Here is a 23,612-nt window from a genome sequence, read left to right on the forward strand (position 1 = left end):
TATTTTGACAGTATGTGGCTTACTTAGATAATACTTCACAATATTTTACAGTAGTAAATTAGCAGTACATTCTGTAAAAGTCATGAAGACTTTATAATTACTGTATTCTTTTACAGCATTAGGCCGAGATCCTGGAAAAACTAACCTACTTACTTTACTACCAAACAGGACATGCACATGGACTTTTAACTCAGTAATATATTAAAGCACATGCTTAAATGTTTGCATATCAAACTGTCGGAGGTGGCTAGCCTTGTTTTTGAAGATTACATTCTGGGACTAAGCTACTTGCCAAAGCACTCATCAATGCAAGCATGAAATATGCTGGACTGGAGGAATCTGGAGTCCAACCCCCACCTCTCCATGCCCACCAACCTGTTCATCCCTCACCAAATTACATTGCTTAAGCTCCTGTATTCTCCATTTAAAAGGATTCTATGACATTCCCTCTTTGTAAAGGCCTGTTAGTAAAACCATGGACCTGATCAATAGCTGTAATTACAAAACCTAATTTCAGCCCTAGTGCAAGCAAGTATGATTTCTACTGAGCTCAGAAAAAGCTTCTGCTTCTTGCACTGGAACTGACAACTGTCCGGCATTTCAAGTCATGGCAGACTTCCTGTCCTCCATTTTAAGGTTATTAAAATAGAAGGCTGCCCAACACGAGAGAAGTTGGTTCTCTTCCTATACGTAGTAGCTAAAGCTGTCGAGCAGCATATGTTTCTCATTTGAAACTTATCATTCATTCTTAAAAACAGTAATACATACCATCTGTTGCAATGCAGCCATTCATAATCGATGACATTTGAGCTGAGTTTGACTGTGAAAACCCATTTTAACATGAGTGTCAGTGTGTGTATGAAGAACTATTGTAAGCAGTTCCTTGGAGCTTTTCCTCCTATACATTATATCCTGTTTTCTGGCATGCATATACTGTTCTAGAAGCCTGCTTGGCTGAGCCTTTCAAGACAGCATGTTTAACTGTGATCAGCATCTTTCCCCTGCAAAGCTAGTGTCATAGTTTGGCACCATTTCCATCAGACAGTTAATAAACAAGTGTACCCTGCTAGACGTTTGTGGGAGGGTGTTGCGTGGCTGACTGAATGTCAATAGAGGTGCTCAAGTGAAGAAACCCTCTGAGAGACCAAGATTCCCTTCTCTTGTCAGTAAAGCAACAAATTGAAATGTTGGCTGGTGTTTTCTATAATGGCTTTTGACACACTGATAGTATATCCCCTGTTAATTGTATTTCTCTGGGGGAAGGGTGGAGAGACCAGACCACACGAAGAAAAATGTATGTACTCTATTAACAGGGATTTTTCTTTCCCTTTCTTCACCACTGAGACACAAATGCTTCAACTTATACACCAAGAGAGAAATCCTGTACTCACTTGAGTCAATGGCAAAATGCACAACAATTTCAGCAGGGCTCAGACTTCATCCAATAACTAAAAGCTAAAAGGCTTGATACAAAATCCTTTGAAGTCAATTGGGGGAAAGAAAAAACTCTCCAACCTACTTCAATGGGCTTTGGAGCAGTCCTTTAGTCAGAAGAGGAGTGTGATCTCATGTGGAAACTTATCTTCTCTAAGCTAGATATCCTTTCAGGCTTGAGACATTAATTTAAATCAAACATGATAATTATGAAATAAGCCTGAATGCATGTTAATTGATTCCATTGGAAACAATGTGCAAGTAATTTTAAATAGGAAAGCAAAAGTACAGCTTAAGTGCTTTACAGCCGTTACCAAAACAAACAAACAAAAACAAATTTAATAATTCAGGGACCTGAACGTATTTAGTTACCTCCTTTACCTAGAATACAAAGCCCTGCATTTTATAGTCTCAGGACTGTTTATACAAGTTATACCAGTCAGTAAAACAAAAAAAGCAAACAAACCAAGAAAAACACTGTGAACAAAGACCAGATGCCAGCAGTCTCAACCATCCCAAGTGAGGGTCTTAGTCCTCCCTCTTGCTTGTTCTCCTGGCCTCATGACCTGCATCTCTGCCTTAACAGTGGTCCAGCTTCTTCAATAGGAGAGATGGGAAAGGTGCCCCAGATCAGCTTACCCCAAGGGCTAGACACTCTCTTAGGAGCTCAGGAGGCTCTATACCTAGAGTCTTCCAGTTACTGGACAAAATATTATTTTTATGCAATGGAGTGCATCTCCTTTTCCTCCAGCCATGTTTTCAAGCAATAGTGGCTGTCAAAACTGTATATTGTGCTGAACTCTGGCACATCAATATGAGGTTGGCATATTAAGGAAACACCAAATGGATTAGGCATTTCCAGAGATCCAGTCACAGATTCTGCACTGTTACTTAATGTGATGTGGAGACAGTCCTCATACAACAAGTCATTACTTTGCTACAATTCAACCACACTTAGCATATATTTTACTACTTGACCATGTGGTCACTTGCAGTTTAAGTGCATTTAACACATGATAAGCGTAATGTGCAACATGGCCTTTAACACACATCATCTTCATTGTTTTCAACAGAAACCAATGCTTTTACAAATTTTAATATCTCAAGAGATCTGAAGCTTATGTGCGGGCATGCAGAGGTCTTGATGAGGGCTTACATTACAGAATGCTTGAATGTTTATTTTTAAAGTCAATATGTAAAGACATGCTGTGAAGCTCCATGTGGTTACAGAGCAAGAATTTATTCCTCCAGACTGCACAGCAAATACATTGCTACTCCATGCCTGCTGCTTCATCCTAATGATAAATATTGGCCGTAACAGTGTCCACTTACACATAAAAACAGGTTGGAGAAGGGTTCAGATGGGTTGTGTACCACTCACAGGATGCAAAGATGAAACATAGCAATATAAACTCCTGCTTCTGCTCCTCATAAAGAAAAAATACACCGATTTCTATACTAGGCCTCAGCATCCTAAACACACAAGAGTCTGAAGAGTTAATAAGGCAGTTCCATATAATGATATACAGCTAGATGTCATCTGCAAGGTAAATTTATAATACAACAGATTATATATTATAACTTCCCTATTAAATATTATATTTTTACTTTGCAGATGACAACTAGCTGGTCTGACCCTGTTGTATGGAAATGTCGTATGTTGTCTGACTCATAGTATGGAATAGATAGATAGATAGATAGATAGATAGATAGATAGATAGATAGATAGATAGATAGATAGATAGATAGATATTTGAGGATTACTGGTACAAAAAGAAGCCTGGAAGAGAATTTGGTTATTGCCACTGGAAGAGATAATGCGATGTTCAAATCTTTTTGGGTGGATCTGTAGAAAGAAGCTTGGATATTAAAGATACAATGAGATTAAGGGTTATTTTATTATATTAGGCATATCTAAATTATCCATGAAGAAAAGAGATTTGGGAGAAGGAGATAGAGTAACCATAGCACAAGATAAACCCAAGAAATCAGTAAGAACAGGTCTTTCATTTTCACTTCAGTTCATATGGGGGGAAAAAAAGAATGAATAAACAAAATTCTCACTTTAAATTTGGCAAAGAACCCTTAGAAGCTAACCCAACGTGCATTTGATTGATTGATTGATTGATTGATTGATTGATTGATTGATTGATAAAGACAGTTATATGTGACAAGGAGAACAGATGCTGAAGGTGAGAAAGAGAGTACTGGATGGTATCCTGCGATATGAGAGAGAGAAACTGGAGCTCTTGGAGGAAGAAGGGCAGCACTGCTCTCAATGTGAGGAAATGCTGGGAAATGGGATTCCCTGAGAGCCACTTGTTCTGGCATGAGGCATGACTAGCTGGGCCAGGGGCTGTATACCTCCAGTCCTCTCCCAGATGAACAAGAGAACTTGGAAGGAGTGAGAAGGGTTGATGGTATCTCTGAAAAAAGGCAAGAAATGCATTTTCTGTTTGACTGAACTTGTTTGGGATACACTGAAAAGTACATGAGAAGATGCACTTTGGAAAAGAACACGAGAAGATCTTGCTACCTTTGGTAGACAGAAGTTTGTCTTCTTGAGAAAGGGCACCATGGGCAATTCTCTTTTGTACGCTTTCACCTGTCACAGATGCTCCAGTTGAATTCATTTTTTAAATACACACATAAATGAATAAGACTCAAGAGTTATCCCATCAGTCTATGGCTCTTTGGCCTCAGTAAGAGGTGGATAAGGCCACTCAGGTTATACACTGGCCTATACTGTTAATAAAGGCAGGCAGGGTGGGGGTGGCTTTTGTTAGCAAGAAAATTTGAGGAAATGATTCAAAAGTGAATACATTAGGATCCACTTGGCATTCTTCCTGAGAGCCCCTTTTCAAATGTGGAAACTCAGTGGAGTTCTATTTTTAGATCTGGAAAGATCTGTTATTGGTGCTTAGCACACTAAGGAGATTTGACTTCATACACTGAGATTTTTTCCCCCTTGTCTTGGGAAAAATTGACTTCAGTCCTAAATTTACCAACTGGATGAAAATACTCTGTGCTTCCCCATTGGCTAGAATCAAAAGCAATAAAGATATTTCATTTCTTCTACAGATTTGTAGGAGCACCTGACAAAGTTGTTCTTAATCCCCTTATACTTCTTAAACCATCGACAGAAACACTAGCAATGGCTATTAAGAGAGATGAAGGGGTAATGGAATAAAATCTGGAAACATAAATATTATCTCAATGAAGTTCTATTATTAAATTTATGAAATCCATAGCAGTGTCTCCTGAGGGTGCTTGGTATAATGGAGCAATTTAGACAATAGGTTATGGAAGACTGGAAGAAATCTATTCCTTTTTTACAATCACAGAATTGTTCAGAGACTATTGTAAGACACACAGTTGTGTGAGAGTAGGCTGGTGGTAAACATTTAGAGCTGAACCTTGTCAGAAATGTAGAGGAATTCATAAATGAAAGAAGAATATTGATCAATCTAAAAGGACCAGCACTCTCCTCCTATAAACTGTTGGTAAAGAAAGTAAAGCTGTCTGGAATACCCAGTTTTCCATGGCCTCTCTATAATCTGTGTTAAACAAGCACAGAAGCATATAAGACAGGAGGAAGATCTTCCATTGCTTTTATATGGCGTTATAAACCATTCTGGGTGAGGGGAAAACATGCCAGTAAGTCAATTAGCCCTTCCTAGTTCTCAATACTGTTTCAGTGCAACACATTTGCAATGTCCATTACCAGTTAGCTACTCCACAAGAAGTGGGCATCAAAAATATAAGCAGCCTGATGTAAATGGGAAAGTTCCCTTTGATGCAATGGTTTTTGACACAGGTTTCAGGACCAAGTGGTATTGAGAAAATAGGTCTAAAGGAAATTAATAATTAAAATGGTTGCGCTATTGGAAAAAATGTGAAATCGCTCATGAAAATAAGCTGCTGTATTGGAGGATAGTAAATAGTATACGTGGCTTTAAAGACAATCCTAGAAATTATGACCATGAAGCCTTACTTAAGTACCAAGAGCCAATAGAGTTATACCAGGAATTAGTTTATCCTCAAATACCCATAACATCTCAAAATGATGTAATTAACCCTAACCATCCTGTTATATCCACAGCTACCTTTGTAAAAGATGGTAATTCTGTATACTTCAAGGAGAATTAGTAGGGCTCTTGATGGAGGAAAGGTAAATATTACCAAAAAAATAATGTGTAGCCTGAATCTTTTAAAGATCAAATGTCCACAATACAAAGTTGTTCATGTGACTATCTGTGGTTAGAAACGTGCTTCTGCTTCCTCTATTGTATATTATGAGAAATGAGGCTCATCTATAAAAACATTAATGTTTTCTTATGGAAACCTGTTGGTTTTTGTATAGAATAAAAAGCAATATATTTCTTGCTGTGAGACCTGGGGTTCAACCCTCAGCTATTTCATATTAACTGACAAAGCCCAACATGCTTGGTCATTCAATGACTCATCAGCAAAGCACAATCTCAGTTTGCCATTCAGTTCATAATTTTATATGAACACAGCATATTGCAGCCTTGGTTCTAGCCCAGTAATTTTGAAGCATTGTGTGGAGAAGGGGAAAAAACCTTTTCTTCTCGATCTGCAGTGAGAAATCTGAAAGATTGTTTCCCCTCCCACCTTTCCAAATCAAGGCTCCTTTCACTTTGGGAAGATTCCTGCTATTTCACTTAACCCTTTTCTATCTTATCTATGATTATCACAAGCCTTAATCTTACAGTAATAGTGTCAGGATATGTAAAATATGACAGTAAGATTCTGAATGCCATAAGAAGCCATTTCTTCTTGTTTTAATTTGGAAATTTGCATAAGGCTACGCCCAAGTTCTGGCAGAGCCAGGACTTTGGCTCTGAGGAAGTCCAGATCAAACTCCAGATCTAACTATCTTTGTTTCATTTCTACTGGGAATCAGGGAGTTCAGTTCAAAGATGTGGTAGCCATTAAATAAATAACTAAAACAATTACAGGGCTGGTTCTGCCTTATTCCTTTTCAGTTACTCTTTCATAACAATCTATTTGCATTCTCAGCTCACGGTTATTTTAGTGCTATTAATATAAAACCATCAAGTTATTTTCTAACTGTCCCTCACATCATCACCATGTAATAAAGGTCCCACTTCATCACCATGTAATTAAGGATCTATAACCAAACCCCAGCTGACAGTTTCATAGATGCCAAGACACAATGCAGCTGATCTCTCTTCACCATAGCTATTTGAGCTCTGATATGCTGACACAGGAGCAAAAATGTTTGGGTTCATTTTTACCAAAAAAATAAGCATATATGACCCAGAGGACAGCAATCTTCAGATTCTGCTGCATGAAGAGGAATTGTTTTTACCTAACCACTTTGCAAGTATATGATAACAAGAATGTGAAATATGGAACAACTCCAGTGTTTAGTAATTCTTGATAAATTTTCATTTCTTAAAGAAATGCACATTGAAAGAGTGAGAGAGTCCTAGTAAAATATGCTGTTTCCCCCCCTACTTTTGCAAAGCCAAAGTCAACTATACATTTCCTAAACAGACAGTCCCCAAGAGCAACTGTACCCAAAATGACAAGACTGAAGTATTTGTACATCATTTGAGAGAGTAACACCATCCCTTCAGCTGACCAACATGAAAACCATATTTACTCAAATACAAGATAAGGTCCCACCCCCCACACACACATCAACATAGGAACGAAAGACCCTCATCTTATTGTCACATACAAGGAAACCTCATTAAATACACTGTCTATCATTAATTTGCTGGTAAAATCAGCATGTGCTCACTAATGGAAACCAACTATGAAGCTGACCAAATGCAGCCAACATGGAGCATAGCTATAAAACACTTGGCCCATATTGGACAAACATACTGATGGGAATCTACTGATGGCTGATACAGATCTTCTGAATAAGATACATGGTAGCGCCCACTGTATGCAGTCCCCCTCAATCCTGACTCTCTTTCTAGTCATGATGAGCCAATGCACTAAATACATTTCAACTTCCTCTTCAACCTCTCAGCACAGCTGCACCTTTCTTTCCCATTTCCAATGATTCCTTTTCGCTTTGGATTAATAGCATGCATAGCTTTTATTATATGTAAGTAGGTACAAAAGTGCTGCTTAAAAGTGCGTTTATGGAATACTTGTGCTAAAACTTGCAGCAGCTTCAAAAAAAAGTAAATTCCATCAATTCTGGATGAACTAAGTATATGGGTACTTGTAGTAACTTGACTACATGCAAATTAGTATAGGTATGTTTATTTCAAGGTCAGTGTTTTCAAATTTGCTCCCCACTTCCATGTGCTCAGGAAGACCAGGATCTGTCAGTAGGGGGGAGGGAGGTTTGCAAAAGGAAGAAGGTTTTGGTGGGGCAGAGGGTAAGGGGGCTATCCGACCCCAAAAATTTATTTTCCCTACCATAGCAATGGAAGGAGGACAAATTCAAAGCAAACCTCCAATAAGTAGATTCTATACCTGGAAAATTAAAACAAATGTATATTTTTCCATATATAGAATGTAATTATTGGAGAGTCATCTTATGTTCAGGGTCATCTTATATTTGAGTAAATTTGGTATTAAAAAGCAACACATGAAGTATGGCTGGTCCAATGACTAGGGCATTTGTCTTAGAGCTGAGGGATGGGTATTCAACGCTCTGCTTTGCCACAGGAACTGCCTGTATGACTCTGGACAAATGACCAAAGCCAGATTCTTAAAGAAATGTTGGTGACTAAGTCAAATTGATTTCAGTGAAGCCTCCTTACTTCATTTGAGATTGCAATAACATTATTTCAAGAGAACTTCAGTGTGTAAACACCTTGGAGGATCAGTGCTTCTTTCTCTTGGTGCCTTGCACATAAACAGAATACAAAGAGATGGCCATGGCCCAAAGGAACTTGCAAGCTATGACAGATATGAAGGCATACAGAAAGGATAAGGCCATATTGGTCAATGAGATAGACAGGAGCCAAAGCTTACATGCAGCCTTTCAATGGTCAAGTTTCTTGCAGGCCTCATGGGAAAGGCAGGATGTGAAGGGACACACTGAGGTAGCTTTGCTGATGTTCACTGGAAGCTTCTTGTAAGGCTGAGCGGCAGCACAGAATAAAGCACCAACAAACTTGCATGAAGATTTAAGATGTGAGTGATAGAGACATAATTAAAAGGGTAAGAACAGGCTTTTAAACAGAAAACCAGAAGCCTTTGTTTGATTGAATAGTGAAAGAGAAGCCCACAGAGAGATGCAAGGAAAGGGGTGATCTGGACTAGGAAAATGGGATGTGCAGCATCATTCAGGATAGGCCTTAGAAGAGAAAGACTTCAGCTCTCATGACCTGAAAATAGGCTGTAATGGAGATGCAAGAGGATGAGAATGTTTAACTATGTGGTATATAGGAGACACTAGATCTTAGGGGCATTATGCAGAAAGACTTAGCCTAGATATGAGGTGCTAGAGACAAGTTTGAGCTCATGGGAGTACATGGAAACCTTGACAGGAGCATGCTGAAAATTACAGGTAGAGCTGCTAGTGATACTTATAATTAGAGTGCCTTAAATTTATCCATTATCCCTTGCAACCGCTTTTCTTTTTTTTTTTCCGAGACAGTTTAAAAACTCCACTGTTTTCAGCAGGCTTTTGAAAGATATCAGATTAAATTACACTAATACCTGATGAAACCACTGAATGCCTTTAACTTAAGCCTGCACATTCAATTCCAGCCCTTCCTTATATTTTAGGCAAGTTCACCGACTATCTTGCACCATTTCATTTTAAATTTCAGCCCACTGAGTTCTCTGATTCATCTCAAATATTCACCCTTAGCATTGGTTTTTCCTTCGTTCTTGAAAACCAAACATGTACCTTTGCAGTTATCTAAACCTGCAGGCTAATAGACTGCAGGTTTGACGAAGCCCTATAATATTAGATTATTTCAATTAAGGATGCATTTCTGTTGGCTGTTATATGTGTGCACTCTCCTCACAAATAACATGGTGAAAGGAGACTGATCGGGTAAGTAACATGTCTTTTGTTTCCAACTCTGTAGAAGACAAAGGACTAACAAGGGAAGCTGGGAATTCCATTGAATAGAAAACTGTTTTTTTGGCTGCATTGCCCATGAAATTGTATGCCTTGGAAGAAAGGCAATTTGTCAGCAGGATACAAAGTAAAGATTCTTTTGCTCAGAAATAATTGTAATGGGTGGTTAGTTTTTTTTTATTGTCCACAGCCCACGCACACAAATCATTTATTTAACTAAGTAAAACAAAGGAAGCCTTGCTGCAGCCAGGGATTCATTCATTACCAAACCAAAGTGCCAACAGCTGCGTTTAACCTCTTGGGAACATTTGTCCTTTGCTCTGGTCAGGGCCCAGTGGACCAGGACCACCCCCTGAGAATGGAATAACCCAGAGAAAAAGTATCTGGAGAAACCACAAGCCCATTTGTTTAATAAATGATTGTCATTGCTTTGAGAGCTGGTAAGCACGGCTTCTCAACCATGGTGGTAAAGTACTGTGGCAAGGAAACCCAAATCACAGTAAGGAGAGAGAGAGAGGAAAATGCAGGGCTTAGAATGATCTTAAGGTAACTCAAAATAATTAAGAACAGCATTCTTGGAAAAAGTGGCCTCATTAAATTGTTTTCAGGTTGCAATTTTCTCTCATCTTCTCCCCCCATCAGCAATCTTAAAGAAATGAAAGTATCAGCTTGCTTTCTAGCACTTGGATTCTCTTAAAACTGTCATTATTCAATTATCTGCCTATTCACTGGCCCTAAGGTCCAGTGGAGCAGATATTGTGAGCCTTCATTTAATGTTTTTAAATGCACTTCTGTCCACCTGTGATACAATAAAACTTTATTGAATTCTGTTCCCACATCACACTTAACATCCTTCACTTTTATTGATATGTACGCCCATCCACTCTTCTGTCAGCAATAAAAAGAGTATTTCTAGCAAAGAAATGACCTTTTCTTTCATCAATACGGCAACTGGGAAATGTGAATTGAGCATCTTTTTTTTTTTTTTATAAAAACAGTCTTTAAAGAAAAGATAAACAGTACTTAAGTGTTGCTTTCCTTCTCCCTTCCCTCTTCCTTCCCCCAAGGTCTGCATTTAAAAATTAAAATTTGTCTATGTATCAGAAGGATAAGGTCCCCTGGTAATATTTGCCAGCACTGTTTAGCCAAAAGAGAGAAAAGCAAGGGCAGTTTATTCCACCTCAGAAACTAGAACCATTCCTCCTGCTTATTTTATAACAGGCAATTATCACAGCATAACTCTCCTCTGTTGAAACCCCATTGGGGATTTCTAGCCTTGAGATGAAAGGAAGGTTGGTCTTTCAGCCTTGGAGAATCTGATTCTTAAAGGAGAAATGACTTCTGACCCTGCAGGTCCACGGGCATCCCCTGCTCCTAGCTTGTCTTTCCACCCAGGTATGTCTTGCGCCTGTGGGAGCTGTGCTGCTGCCATGGACAACTCCATCTCTGAGAGGAGCACATCACCTTTACAACAACACTGAGTTCTGCAGGCCCTTTAGGCATGCAGGCTACTCTGTTGGCAAGGGTGGTAGTATCAAGCCCAAACTTAACAACCTACTCAATCACGTTATTTCCTTTGCCATTTAAATCCTTATACAGAAAAGCAGACAGGAAACAAAAATGCATGTTGGGTCAAAAGTAGCTTACTTCCTTGTTATACATTAATATTGGGCAGCTCCTGGAGCTCCTAACCCCTGGAGTGTCCACACATTAACATGTGAACCTAGTTTTAAGTACTCTTTAGACACCTTAAAGTTATGCCCTCCAGGGCATATTTATCTCTGATCCATGTTCCACTAGTCTGGGGACACTCTAGGCTACACATTAGTGTGAACACCCTCCCCCCACTCCCCACTGGCTTGGACCAGGTCGACTCCTCCACCCCCCACCACCCCCAGCACCCCAAATCCCTGCTCACTGTCCTCTGCCAGCTCCCCACACCCCTGCTTACTTGCTGCTGCGCTCACTGGGAGAGCAGGCAGGGAAGGGTTAATCTGCATGCTTGGTCACTGCTACTCTGCGGGCCATGCTCAGCCTGGAGAACAGCAGCAGCTCAGCAGTGGCTGAGGGGGAAAGGGAAGATTTTTACCTTTCAATCCTTCAGGGTTCTGCAGGCCTGAACACGTGACTGCTGCAAACTTGAGCTAGCACCAACACCAATCAACATTTAAGCAGCTCACAGTGTAACAGGTAACAAGGCCCTTAGCAAAGTTTGGCTCATTAGATTGACTCAGAGCACCCTACATCACAATCATGACTTCTTGGAGGTGCTTGCAGCAAGTGCATCACAAGCCCGTAGCTATCATACTAGCTTTGAGTAGGTCAGTGACACCGTACACGTGCCACCGTTCTTTAAAAATAGCTGCTAGCATCTGTATCCTTGCCTTGAAATAAAAAAAATTTAAAAAGACGACAATTTGGAGGAAGGCCTGGCGGTTCTTCAGCAGGGTAATGCCATTTAAAAGACAGACATGAACATAAAATCAACATACTGGATTGGATCGTTGCTGTCACAGATGTTCTGCTGGTATAGCCCCCTTGTAGAGACATGATATCAGCAATTTCACTTCACTAACTCCCCAAAAGACAGAAGCCCTCTTCTCTTGGGAGAGCTGCATCCAAACCGCTTTCTTTGTAACTATTTGGTGGGGAGAGCTGAGCTTCCCATCCTGCAGAACACATGAGAAGCCTGGAGGAGCAGCAAATGCCAAGGCCGATGTTCTCTGCCTCCTCTGTGGCACATATTCTGCCCTTCCAGTTTGAAGACTGCACTGGAGCCCCCTTTGTTACACCCTTGCTAAGTGCAGAATCCCCCAAAAGCAAAAGGACTGAAGGAAGACAGTAGTCGGGAAGGATGATGCACCAGTCGTTTTAAAATGAGGAAAAGAGAAGAACAAAGTTGAAAATATTCCATTGCACAAGGGGCAATAGCATTGTATTAAGCATCCATGACCAAGGTCAGCTACAGCATCATGCTCAAGGTAACTCCCAAAGGCTGTCCTGTTAGAATATAGGCTCAGTTTTCTTCTGCTATTCAGCAAATATTTGTGTTAACAGCAGCCAGTGATTTGAAACCTTATGGAGTAAACCAACAAATTAGATATAGCAGGCTGAGATTACATTCTAATGGAATGGGCTGATGAAACATTAATGCCTTAATTACATAACTGCTTCACTCCTTTAGCAGAACATCATATGGCAAAGCTTACATTCAGAGATGTCCCCATTGCCCTAGATGTCCAGCAGTAATGAAAATCTGAATAAAAGAAGATCTTGAACATAGCCCTGCCAGTGAATTGCTTACCAACTCCAGTCTTTTTACCTAGACAAATAACCGGGCAAGGAGCTGGGATCTACACAGCTATGCTGTGCAAGTCTGTTTGAACTTGTAAAGGGTTAAAACCATGTAAACCCAAATTAGCAGAGCCAAACCAGATGTGACCTGATGGAAGAATCTGAGGCAAAGCCCTCTTTTTTATTTTACTGCCCTGCACACATCAGGCTAGCACTAACACTCTCTGAAATCATGGATCTGAGGAAGGCAGAGGAGCTGCTTGGCCATTTGCTCATCACTTGCCTTAACGGGTGATTTCTGAAAACTGCACATGCACAGCGGTCCCTCTTGCTGGAGGCCGCTACAATATTGACCTTGGATCGCCTTCCCCAAATTCTCCCTTTCAAGCTGGTATAGTGGCAGCGTGCACATGAACAGTGTCACTGGTCTAACAGCTGGCCTGCTTGTCTGCTGAGAGAAGATATGTATTTCTCTGACACCTCTCTAAGCCAGCAATGAGCCTGGTGCGATGGGTTCAAATTAAGAAGAATCTGTGGCGGATGCTCAGGATAATCAGGTAAATAAAGTGCTGCCATCCCTGTTCCAGAGATGAGGAATCATCGAGGAAAAAAATACACCAAATTCCTTCGGGGCAGCACGCTAAGGGGATTAAGCAGAAAACTAGGAGTCAAGAAACCTGAGATGAAAGCCCATGTCTGTTGACATCTGTGATGAAACTCACCCCAGATTACAAGCATGGTTCTGACATAAGCTTGTTGCATAAGCCACATCCCCTCTCAGGGCCTCAGCTTTTACCATTTACTGAATGGGTTTTATCTACTTCAAGCAGCAGGAGAAGGCAAAGGGAAATCATGTCTATAAAGTACTGCAGAAGTGGACAACAGGAATGCAGCCAGGCAGGAGCAGAGGCAGAATAGAAGAGTTCTGGTCTTCCTGCCCTATGCCTGCATGGGCCCAGACCCACATGCATGTGTGCGTGCAAAGTGATGTAGTTCCTCTGCCCTCAATGAATGAAGCTACACTGATTGACATGGCTGAGAGTCTGGCCCAAAACGCTGATCAAAAGCGTTGTGATTTTGCAGAATGATATCCAAGATATTTTGTCAAAGAGTTCACAAAAAATCTTCCCTCCTCCCCGCAGTGAGAAAATAAAAATTACTGCAGCAGGTATTAATAAATAAATAGAACAAACAGCCATACAACACCCTAACCTGGTTTTAAAGGCAACATTTTTCACATTTGGATCATTAAAAACATTCAATCCCTACTGTACATTTGGAACTGAACAACCCACCACAAGAGTTATTTTACATCTTGCATATAAGACCGATTAACACCTCAGGGCATAATATTCACATAATACCTTTCTAACAATGTACCACTATTCTTCTCTGTTATATATGCAACAAAGGCTATTGAGAGGTGCTAGGCAATGACTAGTTCTTTCCCAGAATGATCTCAGGAGGAAAATATGCCTCATGCAATTCGCAATCTGAAGAAATATGACCCGGTATGGTAAGTAGAAAACCAGCCCCTAGAACACACATGCACATGCACACATGCATGCACGCACGCACGCACATGCACACCCACTTTTTTTTTTTTATTAAATGAAATACTGCACTGCAAATAGGCAGCCTAGTAATTTTGGATAAGGTTCTATATATTTAATCCAGCTCCTACTGAAGTCCCTCTTTCCATTGACCTCAGCAGGTCCCCCATGACAGAAGTCATCAGTTTTTGCATCTAGCAGCTTCTTGGGTTATTTTTTCTTGAATTTGTTTTTAATAATCAAACATAAGGATGGCTGCAATATTGACTTCTACGTTCCCCAGGAGGCAGAGGCAGACATAGGGCCCCTTGATAGAAAGTCACTTTTATTCAGGGTTGGGGACTAGGAATTCTTTAATTGCATCCCTTGTCTCTCCAACCATCACTTGACAACCATAACACATTACAACTCTTCATGTCACCATAGCAAGCAAGCGGCCACCTTGCTGATGAGAGATGCGTCCTGTTTGAGGACTGTAAACTTAAGTGAGGTGCCTTGAAACTTTTCTTCTGGGGATCATGTCAGCCACTTCCAAGTCACATCCATTTTTACGTGGCCTGGGCTCAAAGCACAGGTCCAGGATCTATTTATCAACCCAACTCTGCTTTTGGTAGGCAGATGACTTTGGTGTTATGGTGGAGAAGAATGGAAATTTCCTACGTGACTCTTGTTTAGCATAAAAAACCCTAACAGTGGCTCAGTTCTACCTGGCTTGACTATTTCTTACTTATAACAGAAACATATTCTTTTTATTATTCCTGTCTAAAATATACAATTTTGGACAGCAGGACTGTAACTGTGCGCTATACACCCTGCCAAGGTGAAAAGCAAATTCTAAAGTGTGCTTTTCTTTTTAGTAACGCTGATATTCCTCTATTAAATACATAATACTATAACCCCTAATGACTTTCCACCCTTAAAAAAAAAGAAAAAGAAGAGAGGGAGAGGGACTTAAGAGACTTGTAAGTGATTTGCTTTCATTAGCTTGGAAATTTACAGTTTAGTCATCCCTACCATCTACATTATATTTCTCAATAAATTACCTTCCTATTTACTTTTAAAAGTAAGGAGATGCAGTACAGATGTCACTAATTAAAACAGCATAGATCACTCTGAAAGACTTTGTTATAAAATTACAAGCAGAAAACCCCATAATGAGCAATTAAATGCTAATTAATAACACAGCCTCATCCTGATATAGCGCTTCTCATCTGTAGATTCGAAGTGCCTTACAAGAGAAGGTCACAACCATCATCCCCATGCACTGGAAAACAAGGCATGAGGAGATTATAGACTTGTCTACCTACACCCAAGGGATGAACCAGAAGTAGAACTCAGATTACACGAGTACTGAGCCAGTGCTCTATCCACTTAGCCATGCTGTCTCATTCTCCTTGTGGTGTTTTTTAAACGTGAGCATGACTCGTATAGAATGACATTTTTCAAATCTGACCAATCAAGTCTTGTACTGTGCACCCACTTTTACCCAAATTTGTCACTCGTGGTTTATTTTCCCCAAGGAGGCAACTCAGTTGATTCAAGGCTGACCTAATCTTCAAGCAAAATGAGATCTCTATCCTAAAGAAGTGAAAATATATCAATATACTTACTATAAGGGACGCATTCGTACTGGACTTCCAGGTACTTGTATGTTCCTGGGCAGGGGTCTGGGAACACATCAGGGCCTGCTACCACAGCACACTGGGTGCGATTGCTGCATCTGAAAGGCAAAGATGTAGACAGTCAAAATACAGAGAGCACTGCATGGCCAACTTTCTCGAAAGTGGTTTCTCCTCTCCACCCTTAGAAAGGAAACATAGTATTGAATTTTGTTAACATTTCCCTGTAGTTCTGCAAAACTAAAAGATTAAAGCAACCACACAGGAAATACGCATTAAAAAAAAGTCTGATTTAATTATACCACCACCACAAATAAATGTAAATACATATTTTTATATCAACACTATGCTTTTAAATAGAGCTATATCAAACAAATTCAAAGAGATAACTAGCAATCATAACAATTATCATCAAAGAAGCTGTCTAAAGAACAAAACCACTTTTTTATACCCAAATATACAGTGCACTTATGTTTGCTGGGAAGGGATTAGGCCAAGTTATTATTACAGGACTGTCTCTGTTCCGAAAACAGATGCGACTTTTGAGATGCGATGAATTTCCAAAACGCAAGTGATGAGCTTTCTCTCATGGAAGAGGTTAGTCTGCAATGACAGGGAGCCATAAGCAACCCTAGGCATACAAGTAGCTTCTTTGAAATCAGCAGGGCTAATTATGGAGGTGAAGTCATTTGCATGCATAAACAGCTGCAGGACTGAGTCCTGAGATGTGTCCTCCATTTAATGCATATGCCTGATTCTTGGCCCTGAATGATTTCCATGTGCATCCAGGCTTCATAACATACATTTGCCCTAGATACCTTTGTAAATCAGCTCACTGATTTTTTTGATGGATTTCAAATACAGATTTATTTAGTAAGCACTACTGCCAAATAGAAAATTCCTTGGTGTTTGTTAAAAAAAAAAAAAATAAGAGAAAAAAAAAGAGGACAATGTCATTAGTCCTTGATTTCATCCTTTTCCACATCAGAAAAAGAACTCCTCAGGGCTAGATCATTGCAGATCCTTTCCTGAAGATGCAGCTTCCTCTGATGTGACATGGGACCTCTGACCCTACTGTTCTTCTGACAGAAGCGGCAGCAGCCAGAGAAGAACTCTCATTTAGCTCTGGAGTGGAAATGCTTCGTGTTTACCTGAGGCTACAGTTTGTCATCTTTAATGAGGATTTCATTTTAGCCCATAAATTAAAATTGATTCATTAGTGAATGCCGTAAGCTCGATAATTTCTTTAATGTTACAGAAAGATTAATAAAACCTGATATCCCACTGATCAGGCAATTTTGCAGGATAGCAGATAATCCAGTGAGCTGGACTGTGCTCATTTTTCCCTGTTGAGATTTAAGCCAGACGATGGCTATCAAAAGCAAGTGACTAGTTTTATCATATAAATGAAGGAATAAATGTATTAGCTAGAGGGCTAATTGTGTTGTCCTCAGCTTTGCTACTGTGAGACAGGTGATTTGGCAAAGGTATCACAGATAGCTTGGCAAGTGCAAGTGAGCTAGCTTCCAAACAGAGGCTTTGAACCTGATCCAAAATTTCACTTTCACCAAAAAGTTTTTTACTGAGCTCAATGTGCCTCAAGATGCAGCAGTCCCCTCTGTGGTTTTGGGATCAGTTCTAGCCATGTTACAAAGAACAAAAGTAATGCGTCTTAATGGTATGGTAGACAGGTAGAAGTAAGGCCTAAGAAATCAGCTTGGGATCGATCAGCTTAAAAATCATGAGTTTGTTTCTTTGTTTTCTATGTTAAATTTCAGGTTCTCATATAAGCAAGTGAACCTGGGAGCCAGTGCTTTAAAACAGAAAACCCACCCCATGTTTTAAGGTTTACAATGAAATCCCAAGGGTTGGCTTCACTGGTCCATCAACTCTCTATACATACATTTGAAGAGTAGGCTCTGAATGCAAGCCTGACCCTACCACAACATTTTGAGCTCAGAGAAAACACCAAACAGAGTGAAAATACCTGAATGTACTTTGTCAGCTAACTTGTAGTTATCACTGGTGGCTTCTGAATGACAGAGGGAGTTGAGAACACTGGAGTACTTGCCGCCCATTGGATTTTTTGATCAGTCTCTTGGGGCTTAGACATAGGGCATATTTGCCCTGGTGGAATCAGCCTTTTTACCAGTGTAAACAAGGAACAGACATGGAGCAAGTAGTCCTACATTGGTGTAACTTAACTAGAATCCTGTGCAGAATTATCCTGATTAAATGCAGGGGTAAAATGACAAGTATAACTTCAGTGAGTATAGGCATCATGTGTCCACAGCTGTCATAGGGTGGTAAGTTCCTGTAGGCAAACAGATTATTACCTTCTCACCCACTACTAGATGGCAGAGAACTGTAACAGCACCTACTGCAAGCAGTTACCCTAGATTGCTTGCTTTGGATTCCAATGTAATTTATATTGATATATGAAAGCGAAATAAATTACACTCGGGTGATGTAGCATAGATGACTCAACTGTAAGTTTCCAAACTGCTCAAAGTAAACCATGTGCAGGCTTCTTAAGCTGCTATTTTTAAAGGATGAGAGTCATTGTGGGTTACAGTATTTAATACAGGAATCTCAGAGTTATCACAGTTAGGATCACAATCTTTGCTCAGGCATTTATGTACAACTCTACTTGACCTGAAAGGGGGACACTACTGAAGATGCAGCTGGTGGGAAAAGGCAGGACATTTCCATCTCCACAGTAATACCCCCAATCTGAAGGAAGGCTACTCATGTATGGTTTCTCCTATATACGTCCACAGGACCTGCAGGGGAAGAGGGCAGGGTCTGCCCTATATCTCAGCCTGCCCATCCAGGAACCACACAAATCCCCTAGGAAATTTGGGAAGCCAGAGCCACATGCACTCTGCAGTCCTGGAGCTTCCTGTATTTGGGAAGACCAGACCACTAGAGGTAACTCCTATCCCTGCCACAGATGGAGCCAGGTATGGAAAGGCATCTCCAAAGGAAGAGGCATAGGAAGAGGGATGCCACACCAACCCCGAAACCTGCACAGCATGAGGTTGCTAAGGTCCAGCACTGCTGGCCCTGGAATCTTTTCTCATTGCATGTCTTTGGAGGAACAGAAGGTTGCTTAGGGAGACAGCCTAAGCATCTTGGCAGTGATATGTTCCATTACATATATTATATTTTGTACATGCACAAACAGAAGGAATAAAGGTTCTTCCCACAGGCCCAGGTAGGGTAAACTTCTATAAATCGGTATAGTATTGCAAACCCAAAGCGGTTGCAAATTAGGAGTCAGACCCCAATCAGTCATGAGACTCACTTAAAAATCAAAGCATTAAAAAATAATACATTTTTGGGGGGGAAGGGGGGCGCAGGATTTCTGTGCCTTCTGTTTTTCACATTTCTAGATGTCACATTCCAAAGCATCTCTCTGCAACCAGGAAATCTACAGACTTAGAAAAGAAAGCACATTGAAATTCCCATGAATTACTAGTTCCCAGAAGCTGAGGATTTAAGGGGGTAAAAAAACCCTCCAAATACTATGAATAAATCACCCAAGGTTGCAACACTGATAGCACAAACGGCACTGCCTCTTCTACATACGGATTTCAGAACAGATCCTATTTGTAGCAAAAACTTGTCCTGCACTTGACATTTTAGCTTTCCTTTTACTGTAGCAACATAAAATGTTCAGCTGTTCATCCTAAGAAACTTGCAGAGAAAGTCAATTAAAGGGGGAAGGGGGGAACAAAAAAACCAATATCTGTTGAGCCAGCTGTTACTGGCAGACTATAAGAATTTTAAGGGGAAAAACAAAATAAATGCTCATTGTCACTGGTAAGCCAGAGTTGTGCTCCTACTTTTCCCTCTTTCACTACTGTCTCACCACCCTTCAGTTCTGTCATGTTTCATTCCATGCAGATTAAAGGCCCTACTGACAAAAGGCTGACACATAGGAAGTGACACAGAAAAAGAGATGTGTGGGTAGGCTTTAGAAGAAGGGAAAAAACATGTAATCATTGCTTATTCCAGCTCAGGCAACCCAGCTCACAAACAGCCATTGCTGAGTGATTGAGCTCTCCTTGGTTATCACAGGATTATGTGCCAAACCCTTTGATTGCTTGGCATTAATTGCAAAGCAAGACTCCCGTCATTTGCTGAGATGCATTAAGGCAAATGAAGACCAGGAGATGGATAACTCAGGGGATTGGTAATAAATATGTGCACGTCTATATTCATATCCAGCCCAAGCCAAAACAAAAAGTTTTCACTATCAGAGAGCTGCTTGGTGACTTACTGAACATCAAAGAACTCTTTGGAGTCCAGTACCTAACAGATGTACACCCTTATTAAAAAAAACAAAACAAACAAATGGCATAAAGGATGTTTGTGCTTGTGGTTAAAGTACAGTAAACGAGACTGATTTTTCCCTAAATTTGATGCAAACAGTCTGACTCAAACCAAGGCAGGCTATAATACACTCTCTGCCTATCTCAAAGCAAGGGAAATGCCAATCAAATGCAGCTGACAGAGAATGGACTGGACTTCTTCAACATAAGGCATAAAAAATGGTGGAGCTCCTTTAAGCAGACTATTTATCTGGTAGGCAAATCCTTTAGCTAATGCAATTGAGGTTGTAAAAATCAAAATCTAGTGAAACTAGCTATAAAGGGATCAGGTTACTTAAGTACTTCACTCCTCAGGTCTCAGATCCTAACCTACCAGGCAGGGTCAGAAAGACACACTCCCCTTTAACGAAGTATAGTAAATGACACACTTGGCTTTATAGCAGGAGGGTTTATCATTTTGAGCTCTGCTATGCACTTGCTCATACTGGCTGGTTTTGGACAGAAGCCAGGCTTGAAAAGATGAACAAACAATAGCAGAGAACTTACACTTGGGAACCAGAGATGAATCTGGAAGATGACCTCAAGGACTCCAGTCTTTCCGCCACTGTTGTGCCAGCCTCCCCATGTCTACTCCTGAAGGGGTTTAGGACGATATGCTCCTGTGCCTCCCTTCATGGCCTGGCCCCTCCTATTTTCTACAAATCCAGCAAGGGAAGGGCCTGGAAGAAGCAGCTCATAAACAAGCTGTAACTTCCAAAAAGAGTGGGACATAGTGTCCCCTAGAAGCAAGAGGCTGCAATCACAGGTAGCTACCATCTACAACAGCAGTCCTAAACCTTCCCTCCACAACTTTTTTTTTTTTAATTTAGTGGCACACTGGTTGAGAATCACTCTTGTGCCACTGCTGCCACAGCCAGGTAGAACTACCTGCTATTGCCTTGAGGGAGCAAAACTGGGAAGCACTGCAGAAGTAGTGTGCCTTCTTGCCTGCATTACAGTTAGTTGATAAACCTAAAGCAGTCAGGAGCACCTTTTCTTGCTGCAACCCTTCCCAGTCCAATCCTGCATGCTCCTCCCAGAACCAGAGGCATGTGGGATAGTTCCACCTACCTCTGTTTCTGCGAGGAGGATGAAGGGTCAGACTGGGACGGTGTGTGACTGCATATAACATCTGCTCCAGACGGTCTGGGGCTAGTGCCATGTGCAGTACAGGTCCTAGACTGGCTGAAGCAGGCACTGTATCTGGCATGGAGGGACAACTCTCCCTCCTCACCCTAACCTTACTGCCCCCACACACACTGAATCCAGTGCCCGCTCTGGCTGATCCAGGACTATGCCACACACAGTGCCTGATCTGGGACCTGGATTGCACACAGCTTGCATCCAGGAGTAGCCAGAGTGGGCACTTGATCTAGCAGGTGGGGGCAGGTCCTGGATTGACTGTGCGTGGGTGCTACAAACAGCACAGTCCTGGAGTGGGAGCTATGTGCAGTGCACGTCCAAGGCCCAGAGCCAAGGACCAGTCCAGCATACACCCTGTGTTGCCCTTAAGTCAACCCAAGACCCAGGGGTAGCACCAGGGGCCAGTTGATGGGGCTCTGCAGCCTGGATCTTGGACACTCCTGCTTTAGGTTTATCAGACAATTCTAATGTAGGCAGAAGTGCATGCTCCTGGTACAGCCCTTACTGATCCGTCTCCACATGAGGTACACGGGACAGTTCCACCCACTTCCAACTGTGGCAGCATCTATGTGCCGTGAATGACTCTTGCAGCATCTAAAGTACTATGGCATCCCAGCTGAGGATCCCTTGTCTACAGAGCCAAACCAATGTTCTCTGACCATCTAGGGAACCAGAGGGCAGGAAGCTCCACACTTCCTCCAACAAGTTCAGGAGAGGGTACAGTCATCCTCCCATGTTGAATGCTCTGGGAAGAAATGCACCATCTCTCATTACACCCGCAAACATTCATATGTTAAAGTGTGGCCAACTCCGTATACATGCCAGGTATTACACACACGCACACTGCAGAACCATCATTCTGCGCATCTCCTGCCAGCAGGCAATACACAGTGCAGGAGTGTTTCTGTAATAAGGATTAGCTCTGATCAAGAGCTTCATCTCCATATGGAGAGAACCAGAATCATACAGATTGTTGTGGTGTCTCAACCCGAGTGAATAATACCAGCTCTGAACTCCCAGGAATCATGAAGTTCAGTGTTGGTTCTTGACATTTCCTGGTCAACACACCAAGAAGGCTTTTATCATTCCTTCAGGGAAAAATTTTGCTAGCTGTTGGACCTGCTACTTGGAGCTAGAATTGGCAATACGTCCATTAAAGTGCAGATGTGCTTGCTTACACAATGGGAAGAGGCCATGCTGAAATGCCATTAGAGCTCTTAACATTTACACAAATTGATGTTCTACATCCTGGTGGATCCTGAGCAGTTTAAGTGGAAGCTCCATTTTACCACACCCTGGGCTTGTTCTGCCCCAAGTAGCTACTGATCACTAGTTTTCCATCAACTTCCTCCTGATATCCTTTTTTCCTATGGTGTTTGCAGCTCAGCTCTAATTCATTTCCCCATCCACCCCAGTACTTACATGGCCCTTTCACTACAGTCCATGAAAACCTTGCCCTCTTTAGTATATGTATCACAACACCCTAGTGAAGCAGAATTGTGCAGGTATGGCAATCTAAGGCACAGAGAGACAAAGTAGGAAAGTGATACAGGCAGCCTGCAACACAGCAAGGTATTCAAGTCATGTCTTAGAGAAGCAATGATTCTCAGCCAGGGTGCTACAGCACTCTAAGATGCCACCAGATCCTTTGAAGGGTGCAATGAGGTAGGTGGAGATAACCAAGGGGTAAGGAGATAAGCAGGTAAGTTAAGCAGATATGTGCAGGCTCAGACATATCCCTTCAGGGAGGATCCCCCATCCCCATTGCTTAACCCCTCTGCAAGGAATTAAGTACTGCAATATATAAATTATGTTTTTAATTGGGTCATTAAATCCACAAAAGTTATGGAAGGGTCCAAAAAGGCGAAGAACCACTGCTCTACACAGAAGGACATCCTGCCTCACACTAGTTCTTTCCTACTTTTCTCTGCCTCTCAAAGTTTTCACATTTGTTCTCTAGCTCCAGGGCAGCTGTAAAATGCCTCGCCAGGCACAGTCCCTCTAATGAACATGCCCTTTGGGCTGCTGGGTGCCCAGAGGAGTGGAGCACTGGGATTTGAGAGGAATCTGGGATATCTGCTTAGGCAGTGAAAGAAAAGAAATAATGGCCTACACCTCATAAAAAAAAAAAAAAAAAAAAAAA

The 23,612-nt window shown here is 41.3% G+C and overlaps 1 protein-coding gene across 12 annotated transcripts in view; it reads right to left on the reverse strand.

Moving 5' to 3' along the window:
- ADGRL3 (adhesion G protein-coupled receptor L3) overlaps positions 1–23,612 on the reverse strand; it is a 1,275,722-nt gene that overhangs the window by 550,181 nt on the left and 701,929 nt on the right. For all 12 annotated transcript variants that reach the window (XM_019522289.1, XM_019522280.1, XM_019522284.1 and 9 more), the window contains one exon: positions 15,942–16,051. In XM_019522289.1, the coding sequence (XP_019377834.1) occupies positions 15,942–16,051 (110 nt within the window). The remainder of the gene's footprint in view (positions 1–15,941; positions 16,052–23,612) is intronic.

Source organism: Gavialis gangeticus, unplaced genomic scaffold (genome assembly GCF_001723915.1).
Source record: "Gavialis gangeticus isolate Ggan-Ray unplaced genomic scaffold, GavGan_comp1, whole genome shotgun sequence".
Lineage (NCBI taxonomy): Eukaryota > Metazoa > Chordata > Crocodylia > Gavialidae > Gavialis > Gavialis gangeticus.